This window comes from Strix uralensis, chromosome 15 (assembly GCF_047716275.1).
Source record: "Strix uralensis isolate ZFMK-TIS-50842 chromosome 15, bStrUra1, whole genome shotgun sequence".
Classification (NCBI taxonomy): Eukaryota; Metazoa; Chordata; class Aves; order Strigiformes; family Strigidae; genus Strix; species Strix uralensis.
The window spans coordinates 13,272,519-13,284,208 of record NC_133986.1 but is presented as its reverse complement, the minus strand read 5'-3'; the positions used below and the strand labels follow the sequence as shown (position 1 = coordinate 13,284,208).

General features: G+C 60.6%; 1 protein-coding gene across 6 annotated transcripts in view; it reads right to left on the bottom strand.

Moving 5' to 3' along the window:
- The window catches only part of CTNND1 (catenin delta 1), a 30,923-nt gene that overhangs the window by 10,303 nt on the left and 8,930 nt on the right, over positions 1–11,690 (bottom strand). For 5 of the 6 annotated variants that reach the window (XM_074884287.1, XM_074884288.1, XM_074884283.1 and 2 more), the window contains exons 2-6: positions 5,292–5,410; positions 4,175–4,494; positions 2,995–3,066; positions 2,563–2,721; positions 1,824–2,356 (exon numbers count right to left, since the gene is read on the bottom strand). In XM_074884287.1, coding sequence (XP_074740388.1) covers positions 1,824–2,356; positions 2,563–2,721; positions 2,995–3,066; positions 4,175–4,369 — 959 coding nt within the window. In that variant the 5' untranslated portion in view covers positions 4,370–4,494; positions 5,292–5,410. Of the gene's footprint in view, positions 1–1,823; positions 2,357–2,562; positions 2,722–2,994; positions 3,067–4,174; positions 4,495–5,291; positions 5,411–10,802; positions 10,889–11,690 lie in introns of those variants that run through there. The other variant, XM_074884285.1, reaches the window with a different exon arrangement.

Here is an 11,690-nt window from a genome sequence, read left to right as displayed (position 1 = left end):
TCTCCCGTGCCTGGCAAGCTGCCTCCCTGAAGGAAGTCATTAACAGCTCAAGACAAACATCTGAGGCAGGGGGGATGCTGATCTCGCCTGTTCCCATTCCTGCAAGCCAGGCAGCTGAGTGTGGACAGTAACTGAGAAGGCAAGGGACAAGCCAAGCTCAACAGTGCCTGGATTCCACAGATTGCTGCGATCTTTATCAGTCTGCCTGGGGAAGGAGAGCCCAAACAGGGGCCACATCAACCCGCCTTCCATACCCTGCACCATCCCTGCACGACAAGGTGACGTCTCCACCAGGGCTGCTCCTTGGCTGTGCTGGGAAGTGGGACCTTCTCCCTCTGCTGTGACCCAAGTGCCCTGGTCTCCCACCCGGCTGCAGCTCCCGTATCTCCCGTCCTCCTGGATCTGGAGGGGCAGAAGGAGCATGGATACCACCCAGCCCAGCAGAGAGGCCTCATGGTCTCAAAGGCCGAGCAGTTCAGACTGGGCCATCCAGGGAGGGCTCTGACCTGCGTGCTGGGCAGGACAAGAACCCAGGGAAGGTTTGCAAGCTGGAGCGAAGCAGCCACAGGTCAGAGGTGCCAGCTTAACCCCTTCTGCCCAAGCTGCTCACCAAGGGGATAGTCATGACAGCCACATGCTCACAACTGCTGATGCTGGCTCTGGCAGGCTGCTTGAGCTACTGCGGGCAGCAGCCCTGCCAGCCCTCCTCCAGCCAGCACAAGCTGCTCAAGGTGAGGCAGACTGGGGATATCAATCTGGGTGAACAACCGCCCCAACTGGTTCAGCACAGCAACAGAAACACTTGTGCTGGCACAAGCCAAAAGGACAAAGCTCCTCCTTTAGTCCCTTCAGCAGCCAGGAGCTACCATGGATTTACAGTACATGCCTCGAGACGGGCAGATCTCCAGCAGAGGCTGGCAAGAGCCTCCTCTCCCTCGGGTCTCTCCCTCCTGCCTCTCTTTTATGCCCTAGGAGCTTAAGCAGCCTGTGCTCAGCCTGTACATCCATCCCAGCCTGCTGACACAGCCCCCTCCCCCCGTCTCTGGGACAGGCTCAGCCCCTCGCTCCATTCCTACCTCACCCTCCCAGCCCTCCTCCTGCACCTGCCCAAAGCCCACCTGACAGCCCCGGCAGCAAGCAGAGCAGGCTGAGAGGCTTAGGCAGGCAGCAGCATTTGTGCAAGACACAACTGTCACAAGACACCAGTCTAGAGGAGTCACGGCCTCAGGCACGTAACATCCCGGCATGCCCCTGCACGCCTGGCAGGGCGGCTGAAGGGCCACCAAGACCCTGCCCTGGCTGCCAAGGGTGGCTGCTCAGCACTGGGGCTGGAGGAGCCACCGATCACCCACAGACAAATCGGGGGAGAAGTGGCTACTGCCGAACAGGTTGAGCAGCTTCTCCCGCCCTGCCCTGCCCGGAGGGCCGGGCCCTGCTGCAGGAACCGGGGGTAGCCGGGCCCTGGCTCCACTCAGCTCCCCGGGCTGCCCCAGCTGGGCAGGCGCAGGATGGCCGGGCTGCTGCCACGGGGCTGTGCCGCACACCCCGTGCCGACGAGCCCGCGTCCCGCCAGCGGAAGGGCGGCACAGAGAGGGAAGGGCCCGGAGCTACATCCAACCACCCAGTGGAACTCCTTGCTGCAGGACGACCGGCTCAATTAGCACTGAGCTTTAACCACCAATTAAGCAGACAATTAGAAGCGGATGCAAGTTTTCTCCTGCATGAGCCGCGTGTGACTCAGCTCGTGGTACTGTCTCTGCAATCCTCCTTCCTCCGAAGAGGGGGAAGTTATAAAGCACCCCACGGTCCCCTGCCCCACGTACCTGAGCCGCCGCCGAGGATCAGATGGGGTCCCGGCCCGCCTGGCCGTGCCGTAGTCAGACATAAGCCCGTAGTCCACATCTTCGAAGCCCACGCTGCGCTGGTCGTCCTCCAGGCCATATGGCTCGGGGTGGAAGTGGTTGAGGTCCATGTTGCTGCCCCCGACGCGCACCTGCGGCTGGGGGCCGTAGATGTCCTGGCGGCTGGGGGCCCGGTAGGTGTCCATGGGGGCCCGGTAGCGCTCGTCGATGCGGGTGACACGCGACAGGCTGCCGTAGCTGTGATCGCTGCCCGGGTAGCCGTCCTCGTAGGGGCGGCCGTAGCCATCGGGGTAGTGGTAGTTACGAGGGAGGGTGGCCGTGCCCGGCTGGCTCAGGTAGCTGCCGGGGCCCCCATTGCCATTCTTGCGGAAGTTCCTGTCCATGGTCTGGACGTAGTTGCTGGTGATGGGGGAGGTTTCCAAAGGCAACCCATCAGGCCCCACCGGCACCTGCTGCACTGTCCGGGTGGTCACAGTCTTCACCACTTTCTTCACCTGGAGGGACAGACATGGGACACACTCCCATCAGGAAATCCACCACACACCTGCGTCCCCAGATTCCCCTTCCAGCCCAGCACATTACTGCAGGCAGATTTCACACCCCGTCTCAGCTCACAGCACAGCAAGCTGGCAGACATCACAGCTATAGCACCCCAGCCATCATCTTGCTCTGTCCCTCCGTGCTCTCCCCAGGCCCATACCGTGGTCTCTGTACGCCGAGTTGTCCCATCGTCTGATGTCTCCACAGACACGACTGACATGGCCCCTTCTGGGTCCTCCTCCATGGTGTATGTCTCCTCCACGATCTGGCCCGGGTCCTGCATCCTGGGGATCGTGCTGTACAAGAGGTGGCTGTGGTCCTGAGGGGAGCAAGGCACAGGCACTCAGCCCTCCACTGCCAACATGGGCCTCCCTGGATTCAGTGAAGAGATCTCACCTCTCAGGGAGCCCCGATATCTCCCTGCACGGGAGGGGGTGCCAACAACCCCACACCTAAAGCCCCTTCAAGCCAGGGCAGCCACATCAGAAACAAGTCCCCCTCTCCCAGCTAGGGTGGGGACACTGGAGCCCTGGTCCCGCACCCCCCACCAGCAAGCAGGCTGCCCCCAGCCAGAGAGCTCAGCTCCTCTTACCTGTGGCCCGTTGAGCTTCAGATCTGGATATTTCTGCCTTTCCAGGTCAGCATCGCCCAAGAAACGGCCGTTCTGAAACAGAGCACCACAGCAGGCCTGTTACTAGACTGATCTCCCACTGCCAGGACCCAATATATCCACCCCACCGGGTTCCCTGCCAGGCCGTCCCTGGCACCCGACAGATCCCCAGCACACGCCCATCGTGTCGCTCCCAGGAGAGGAGCACACTCCTTGGGGGCCTGTGCGAAGTGCAGCAAACCACCCCCCATTCCAGCTTGGGGATGAGCCGGAGGACACACCATTCAGCCCCTCTCCAGGCAACCCAACTCTCCCACAGTGCCCACACGCTCCTGAGGGAATGGCCAAGACCCTTCCCTGCTCCCCAGCACGGCCCCGAGACCTTCCACGTCTTCTGACACAGGAGCTGCAAGCGATGTCCCAGAGGCCCCCCCAGGTTGCGAGGCGGCCGTTTGCAGAGCGCTACTGTTGGACTCTCCTGTACTTCCCCTCTGCCCATCCCTTCTACCCCCCCGACCCACATGTCTCCCTCAGCACCACCACCTTCCACAGCCAGAAAGGCACCTGCCTCCTGCACAACACCACGCACCAGCCCTCTGAGCACCCCTCTCCAAAACAGAGCCTGGGTAAGTGAGAATAGGAAAGAGACCTCAAGCCAAGGCAGATGAAACCACATTGCCAGCCCTGTAGAGAAAGGAGATCTCTCCCAGTCCTGGTTTGGCTGTTTGGGGGATAGATCAAGACTCCAGGGACCTGCTCATCATCACCTGAGAGGGAGACACACACTCTCCCACAGCTATACACCAACCCCTGTGTTTCAGCCACTTTTCTTCCAAGAAGCTGAGTGGGATGGGGAGAAAAGATGCCCAGGACTGAATACAGACAGCCTCACAAAACCAAACCAGAGCTGACCTGGTAACAAGACCCTCCAGGCCAGCTCCTCCTCCCCAGAACACTCTGCCTGCCGAGGTAGGTTTGCGCATCCCCAGATCACCTTCAGCACCACCAGTTACAGGACCAGCTTCGCCCTCCTCCACCTCACACAGCCAGGGAGGGCCAAAGGAAGGGAGATGGGCCCAGGGCTGCCCCCACCGAGGCAGGACTGACATGGACGGGGGCTCTGGGAGCCTCCACACCCACCTCTGCTGAGGGGGTTTTTTACCTGGTGCCGCCGGGTGAGCGTGCCGTTGGCCAAGCCCGGGCCGGCGTCCTGTGGGGAGACCCGGACTCGTTCCAGTTGAGCTGAGACATGGCGCCGTTCCTCCTCAAGCGCCCGGGTCAGCTTCTCGAACTGTGCCTCCTGCTCCTTGACAGAGGCAAGGATGCTGGCGGTCGACTCCACTTCCGAGTCGTCCATGGGTGACGGGGGCCCAGGACGGGCAGGGCGGGGGTGGAGGGCACAGGGACGCACGAGTGGAGGCGGCTTGGTGTCAAGGTGAGGGGAAGAAAAGTGACCCGGAAGGGCAGGAGCCCCTCTCTTCACTGCACGTGATTTGGGGAAGGAAAGGAGGAGAGAAGAGCGGTCAGAAGAGACTGATTTCATTAAGACAGATTCTCAGAACAAGAAAAACTTATCTTATGGCATTAACACCCGTTCCCACCCACCACCAGAGAGCTGGCAAGAGGGTCTCAGAGCAGCACAGCACCAGGCGTGACTCCCTGCCCCAGCACTTAAGCTTGGAGAAGTGGCACTTTGTGGGCAGAAGGTCCTCCCCCATCACACCAAGCAGTTGGGATCGAGCCAGGTTCACAAGAGCTGCTGTGTGCCGAGGACGTTCCCTCTTCCCCCTCCTCAGGCTGCAGGAAAACTTCCCCTACAAGGAGAAGCTGCCAGCAGTCAGTGGCAGGAAGGGAGGGCATGTCTTTCGGGCAGAACAGGGGACACTCCTGTAGAACGAGAAGTGACCCACATCCCAGTATTTCCTCCAGGGAAGGGCTGAGGGAGAGGGCTGTGTCACTTGATCTGCTCCCTCCTCCCCAGTGAGATAAGAGCTGGGCAGACAGCCGCAACTCCACAGCTCCTTCCTACCCAGGAAAGGGGATGAAGTGGGATGGGATCCCCCTAAAGGGGACCCCATGAGCCCCTTTGCTGCCAAAGCTGACACCCTCCAGGTTCTCACCAGGGTTCTCAAGGCTGCAGCCACCCCAGGAGCTTCTCAGCCCACAGATCTAGGGACAGGCTTGGACCCCTCCAACATCCCCTCCAAAGGAGAACGGCGAACCAGCACACCACAGTCAACACATTTTGATAGAGAAAGGCAATATTCTTCCATACAGACCTGTCAGAGGAGGAAGTTCAGGTTTGATTGGCAAAGGCACGGGACAGCCAGGTCTAGACGCAGATAGTCATGGGAGAAATAGCCCAGCCACCACAGTGAGGAAGCAGGAGGGAAGAGAGCTGCAGGGACAGCAGGAGAGGAGGTCAAAAATCACATGAGTGAACTCAAAACAGAAGGCAGGGCAGGCAACGGGCCGGGGAAATGGGCACCTCTCTCCCACCCCCTCTTCTCTGGGGGATAGAGCAGTGTCTGGAGAGGGCTGGTGGTGGCATACGCTGTTCCCACAGCGGCCCCCCAGCATCTCCGACTGCTCCCCACTGACGGGGGGAACAGCACAGGCAGAGAGGAGCGGCAAGGGCTCAGCCCTCCGCCCCCCGCACAGCTCAGCCGAGTCCCAGCAAGCCCGCCGGAGGTTTTCCCAAACCCGCGCAGTCATGGCAGGCGTGTGGGGACTCGTTTGAGCCAGGCAGTCAGCACAGAAACTGCTTTCCCACGGTCTCCAGCATCAGCTCTGCCCACTCCCCCAGTGCCACCGCGCCAGTGTGGCTGTAACGGCGACCTGGGACCAAAAGCACAGGCAACATCACCCCACTGCCCCCGCAGAGGCCTGTCCCATCCACCCCCACAGCCCCACGCTCCCTGGCAGCCCTGCCCTCCAGTCCCAGCCTGCAGCAGATGCTGGTTCAGAGGAGCTCAGAGCAGGGCTTTTTGGGTTTTTTATTCATTTCCCACACCATCTCAAGTGTACCCAGACAAAACCCTTCCTGAAATGCCTCCACCACTCCCAACAAATCCAATCCTCCCCATGTCTCTGCCCTCCCAAAGCTTCCCTCAGACAGAGGCAGCCCTGGCATTTACCAGACACCGTGGCACCACCGTGACTGAGCCCAGTGAAGAAGGGTGGATTTTTTCCAAGTGCTTTCGGAGGCTGCCTGCAGTGCCTCTGAACATCTGGTCACTGCCACCCTGTAATCTGCCTTCATCCATAACAAATCCAGTTCTACTCATGCCCATGTGGTGCCCAGCGAGAGATGAAGCCGTGGCACATGCACACCCGCTCCAGGCCCCATCAGCTCCCTGCGCCCTGCCCCAGCCCAGCGTGGGCTGGGATGAAGCCGGCCAGTCTGCACCCCAGGAGGCAGGCGGCCCACCACTCTGGGCTCAAGAGCCCAAGCAGGTTTTCGGAGGCTCCCAGACATGACTCCTGGCTCAAACATGCAACTCTCCACTCCTCCCACCTTGCAACAGGTATGCCCTAAGGCTTTTTTTCAACAGATTGACTCCAAGCCTTGTATGGAAATGCAGGGACAGCTCTGACCCTTGCTGCTCCAAGTCTCACCTGCCCCACATATTTGCAAGAGAGATCCTCTGAAGGTGAGGCTTGGTGCCTCCCAGAACAGCGCTGACACATCCCAGCTCTCACCGAGTTAAACACTGCCCATCTTTGGTGGGCATCCATCCATCTCAGGCAGGGACACAGACCCTCTGCCTCTGGGACTCACTGAAGGTCACTGTCAGCCCCCATGGACACTGAGCTCTGCTGCAGCCAGGTGCTGGGGAAAGGCAGCCTGGACCACTGACGCGGTCCCTCTCCCCCAAGGAAGAGGGAGCATCTCCTTGCCACATCCCAGGCCTCTCCAGCAGGTCAGGAGATGGTCCTGCCACTCAGAGCCTACAGAACTGGAGCATCCAAAACCCCAGCCAGAAGCCCCACTGGCTTGTTGTGACTGATTTCCAGAGCGGTATTTCACCAAGCCCCCTACAGAGGGGGGATCCTCCATGACATGAGCTTGCCCAAGTAGCTGTGCTGCTCTGTAACAGCTCCCCAGCTCACTCCCCAGCACACTCTTTTCATCTCTGCACAGAAAAGGCAGATTTCTGGGGTGCGTGAGGATGGAGTCAGCATGCTGGCTTCAAGGAGGGATTTAGCCGAGACCTGGCTCTCGTGAACGAGCTCACTTGCTTGCAAGCAGCCTCAGTTCTGAGCAGCGAGCGCAGACCAGCAGGGTTTGTCTCTGCGGGAAGGCACGTAGAGGAGAGACAGCAACCCCAGCAGATTCCTTCAGCCCTGCGTGGCTGCCAGGCAGGCCCGGCACAGCCAGCAACGCCTCCTCAGCCCCAAGTCCCCACCTCGGCATGTCCCCTGGGAACATGGCCTGCAGAACATGGAGGCTAACAATGAAACTTGCAGGGCCATTCAGGGCCCCAGATAAGGGGCCGGAGCAGCCGTGAGGCTGTTTCCTTCCCGTCCCTTCCACAGGGAGTAAACACAACAGTGGGGGGAAGGAACAGGCCAGGTCTGTTGCCTGCCAGGTCTCCCTTTCCTTGCACTCACAAATGTCCCTCCAGCCCAGGCTGGAGGAGGTGAGGACACACACAGGCCCCCCCCGCCTCCCTTTGGGCCTCCAGGTCAGAGCAGAAAGCCTCAGGGAGAGGCAGCAGCCAAGGGGCTTTCAGGGAGCCTGTCACACCAGGGCAGTGGTCCCAGGCTGGGTGGAGACAGTGACTCTGCAGACCCATCGACACTGACCGTTGATGCTCAGGAGTGGCCACCTGAGGGTCTCTCCACAGGATCAAGCCACACTGAGCAGCAGGGCAGCAACTGGAGCCTGCCCTGCGTGCACAGTTGTCACTCCTGCCCTGAGCGGCAGGCACGGCTCCGTCATGGGCCAGAGGTGCCAGCAGAACCGGGAACCTGCTGCCGGAGGGGGCTCCCCCAGCTCTGCTCCTGGGGCCTCTGCCATCAGGCACCACCTCCCTCCACTCTCATTCCAGCCATCTAGTCTTCATCGGTCCCAGATTAAAGACATAATTACCGAGAGGCAGTGCCAGGTCCAGAGAGGTTAGCGAGCACTGTCCCCAGCTCTCCCCGCAGACACACGCCAGCGCCATCCTGGGCTGGAGTGCAGCCGTTCCCTTACAGCTGGCTAGCACACAAACCCCAAACAGCCACTCAGCCTTACACCCTCCCAGCTGTGGAGAATCTGCCCCAAATCCCTGCTGCAGTGGCTCACACACCAGCGTCTCAGGGACAGGGGCTTCCCAGGCACAGTGCAACCCCTCACCACCTCCCGATGCCAGCTGGGGGCACGGGGCATCTTCAAAGCAAGACAGGAGAGGAGGGAAGAGGAGAGTCGCAGCTGCGCAGCCTGATCGCACCAGCCAGCATGCTGTTTGCGACGGCGCGAAGCTAAGCACGCTGGATCCCGCAAGGGTGAAATTCCAGGGATCGCTGTGTGCCCATTTCCCCCTCCTCCTCCTCAGCCTCTGAAGATACAACTACAGAGCATTTTTCCAAAGCCAGACCCTGACCATCTTTGAGGACGGCTGCATGAAAGCTTTTTCATCATGAGAGAGGCACTTGCTGACACACCCGTTACTTAAAAACCCCAGCAAGCCAAAAATATTTCGGCTGGCTCAGTAAGGGCAAAACAAAAAGCCTAAAGACAACACACCCCAGAGCAGCTTCTGCCCCAGGGCAGAAGCACCAGAGCACTTCCCCTGTGTGTGTCAGCAAGAGGACCCCCCCAGGGACCCAGAAAGCTTTACATCCAAATCCCTCCGGCCTTGTGTCATCTCCCAACTTCCTGGCACCAGCACAACCCTGCGCTGTGCCCAGAGGTCCCAAAGCCAGAGCAGGTCCACCAGAGACGACCAACACGTGGTGCCCTTGGGGAAGAGCCTGCTGGCTGGCAGGGAGGCAGCCGTGAGCCGATGTGCGTGCACAGAGCTTCCCTCTGCAGGGACCCACCGTGGTGATCTTCCTGCCTGGACTAAAGGCTCAGTGGTAGCCACAAAGACATGCAAAACCCAGACCAAGCCCTCCAGAGCTCTTCCACTGGGGGCAGCTTTGACACAGCACATTTTTCCAAAAACCCCTTGTCCCTGCTTCTCAAGACGACTGCCATCCCGCAGAACAAATCCTTTGCCTGGAAAGGTACGTTTCCAGGGCCAAACCACAGCCATACCCACCTAGATTTCACCTGCACCCTCCTCTGCTGGAGGATGGAGCTCAGGCCTTGGAGGCTCCCCACCAGGAGTGCTTCCCTGTCAGCCACAGGAAGATTAACCCTGGGGCCCAGACCAGGCGGGCAGATGGGGAACTGTACACCACAGGGAGAAGGGACAAGATCCAGCAGATAAAACACAGGCAGGAGGCTTGACAGGCAGCACCCGCTGCAGTGCAGGGAATCTCCAGCACACAGCCGTCTGCTTGGGTCTTGCCAAGGAGCCACTCCAGCCCTGCTTCGTGCCCCAAGTCCCCAGAGCTATCACCCAACGGTCCTGGGATCCCTGGAGCTAAGGCCACTCCCTCAGCATGGAGGATTTTGGGCAAAGTTCAACCCAGGCACCTACAAAGCCAGAAACCACCTCTGTGAGATCAGCTCTGCCCAGCTCCCTGCTAAGAGACACACCAGGCACCCGCTCCCAACAGCCCTCTGCCACCAGGGAACGGGGACAGAGCCACATCAGCTCCGACTGCCAGGTCCCAGCTCTCCCCGCAGCTTTACTGCTCATTTGTGTCCCCTGGGCACTGGTTCAGCAAGCAGCAAGGTCTGTCACCACATCCAGACACCCCTCACAGCCCCCACCACTGCTGTGAGCCATGAGCAAAGCAGCCCTTCTCCAGTTCATCACCACCAGCGTGGTCAGAGCCAGGAAGGTCCCAGGCATTCACCCGGGTTGGCTGAGCCCCTGCAGGGACACCAGGAGCTCTGGGGTCCCCGGCCAGACCCACCCACCATGCTGACAAGAAGGGATGCACTGCCTGAGGAATACTGTTCCTTCTCCAATGCAGTCCCAGCACCGACTAGACAGGAAAAATGGCAACATTGCTCAAATAATTCTCCTTGCCCCATCAATTTGAGGGGCTCTGAGGAGAGCCAGCTGGCTGCTGCCCTTTCAAAAGCAAACATCAACAGTGCTGAGCACCAGACCCCCCATCCTCAAGAGAGAGAGAGAGGAAGCAACAAATTCTCCTGGTTCCAGTTGCCTATCATGATGCACTTAGGAAAAACAGAAACCCCATCAATAATTCAAGCTTGCAATTGTCCGAGCGCTTGCAGTGCATTACACTTGCTTGCTCTGCACAGGTTCACAGCCCTGCTAATTCACCACAGGCTTCTGGTCAGTCTCAATTAGCTAAAAAATAAATGAGCTGGCATCTTTGGCATCTTTCCACCCCCCTGAGCACAGGGTCCAGGCTCACACATCAGTCCTTAGACCTCAGCCTGCCCAAGGCAGCAAGCACTAACGCGAGCCAAGGTGCAGGAAGCCAGGAGGGCACTGGGCAGAGCCCGCGGGCCCAAGCTTATCCCACCTCACTGGCATCTTCGTTCAGCTCAGGAGAGCTCGACAGCCCTCAGGGGAAGCAGGGCAGCTGATGCTGGGTGGTAGCTCCCACATCCCTGTGCGGGCGATGGAGAGTTTTGGCCATGGCTGTTCCTCTCCCAACACCCCAGAGGCAGGAAGGTGCCTGCGCCCAGCACTGCCAGCTCCCTCCGCACCCACCTGCCCAGGCAGATGCGTCCTTGCTCCCAGGTTGTGCAGCTCCTGCTCGCTCTGCCCGAGCCCCGTCAGACTCCACTCCAGGGCCGAGGCTCTCCCACCTCCTGCCGAGGGCTTCAGTCGCCTGCTGGGTCCCCAGCCCTGCGGGAAGGGCTCTCCCGCGGGCAGGTTACGGAGCACAGGCACAACGGACTTTGGACAGGCAGACCGTGGGGTGGGAAAGGGCTACTCGACACGGCCTCAGGCCGGCCCCGGCCCAGCCCCACCTTCCCCGGGGAGCCATGCCCAAGGCACCCGGTGAACTGCCAGGAGCGGCCGCCCCGGGGCTGCAGCAGGGAGGGAGTGGGAAGCAGCCGCTCGCCTCCGCCCGTCACACCCAACTGGTTGAACCGGCAGCGGGATCAGTGGTGGGATGGCTACCCGGTCTGCCTTGGCTGCTGCCCCCAGCGCCGCGGACGGAGCCCACGTCGCTGGGTTGGGAAAGCCTCACTCCAGAGGGGAGTTACCTGTGGGGATGCAGGCAGGGACGCGGCACTGCACCTCAGAAGGGACCGGGCCAGCAGCCAGCAAGGATAAAGGACAGATAAGGGTCAGGGTGGGGCCACGCTGCTGGCAGAGGGGAGGAAGCAGGCGTGCGCGTAGCTCCCCCCAGCAAGGGCAGGCAGCCCGAGAATGCACGATACCGATCAGGTCCGAAGGACAGGTCTGGACACAGCTGGGGGTTGCGAAACACTGTGAGCAATCCCCCGGGGAAGGGATCCATCCCCGGCCCAGCTGAGGTCACCACATCGGTGCCATTCACCGCCCCGGTGGGACAGCAGGCAGCAGCCGAGCGGGGCCAGCAGGAGGAAGGAGCAGCGTGGGGTCGGCCACAGAGAGCAGGGCTTGTTC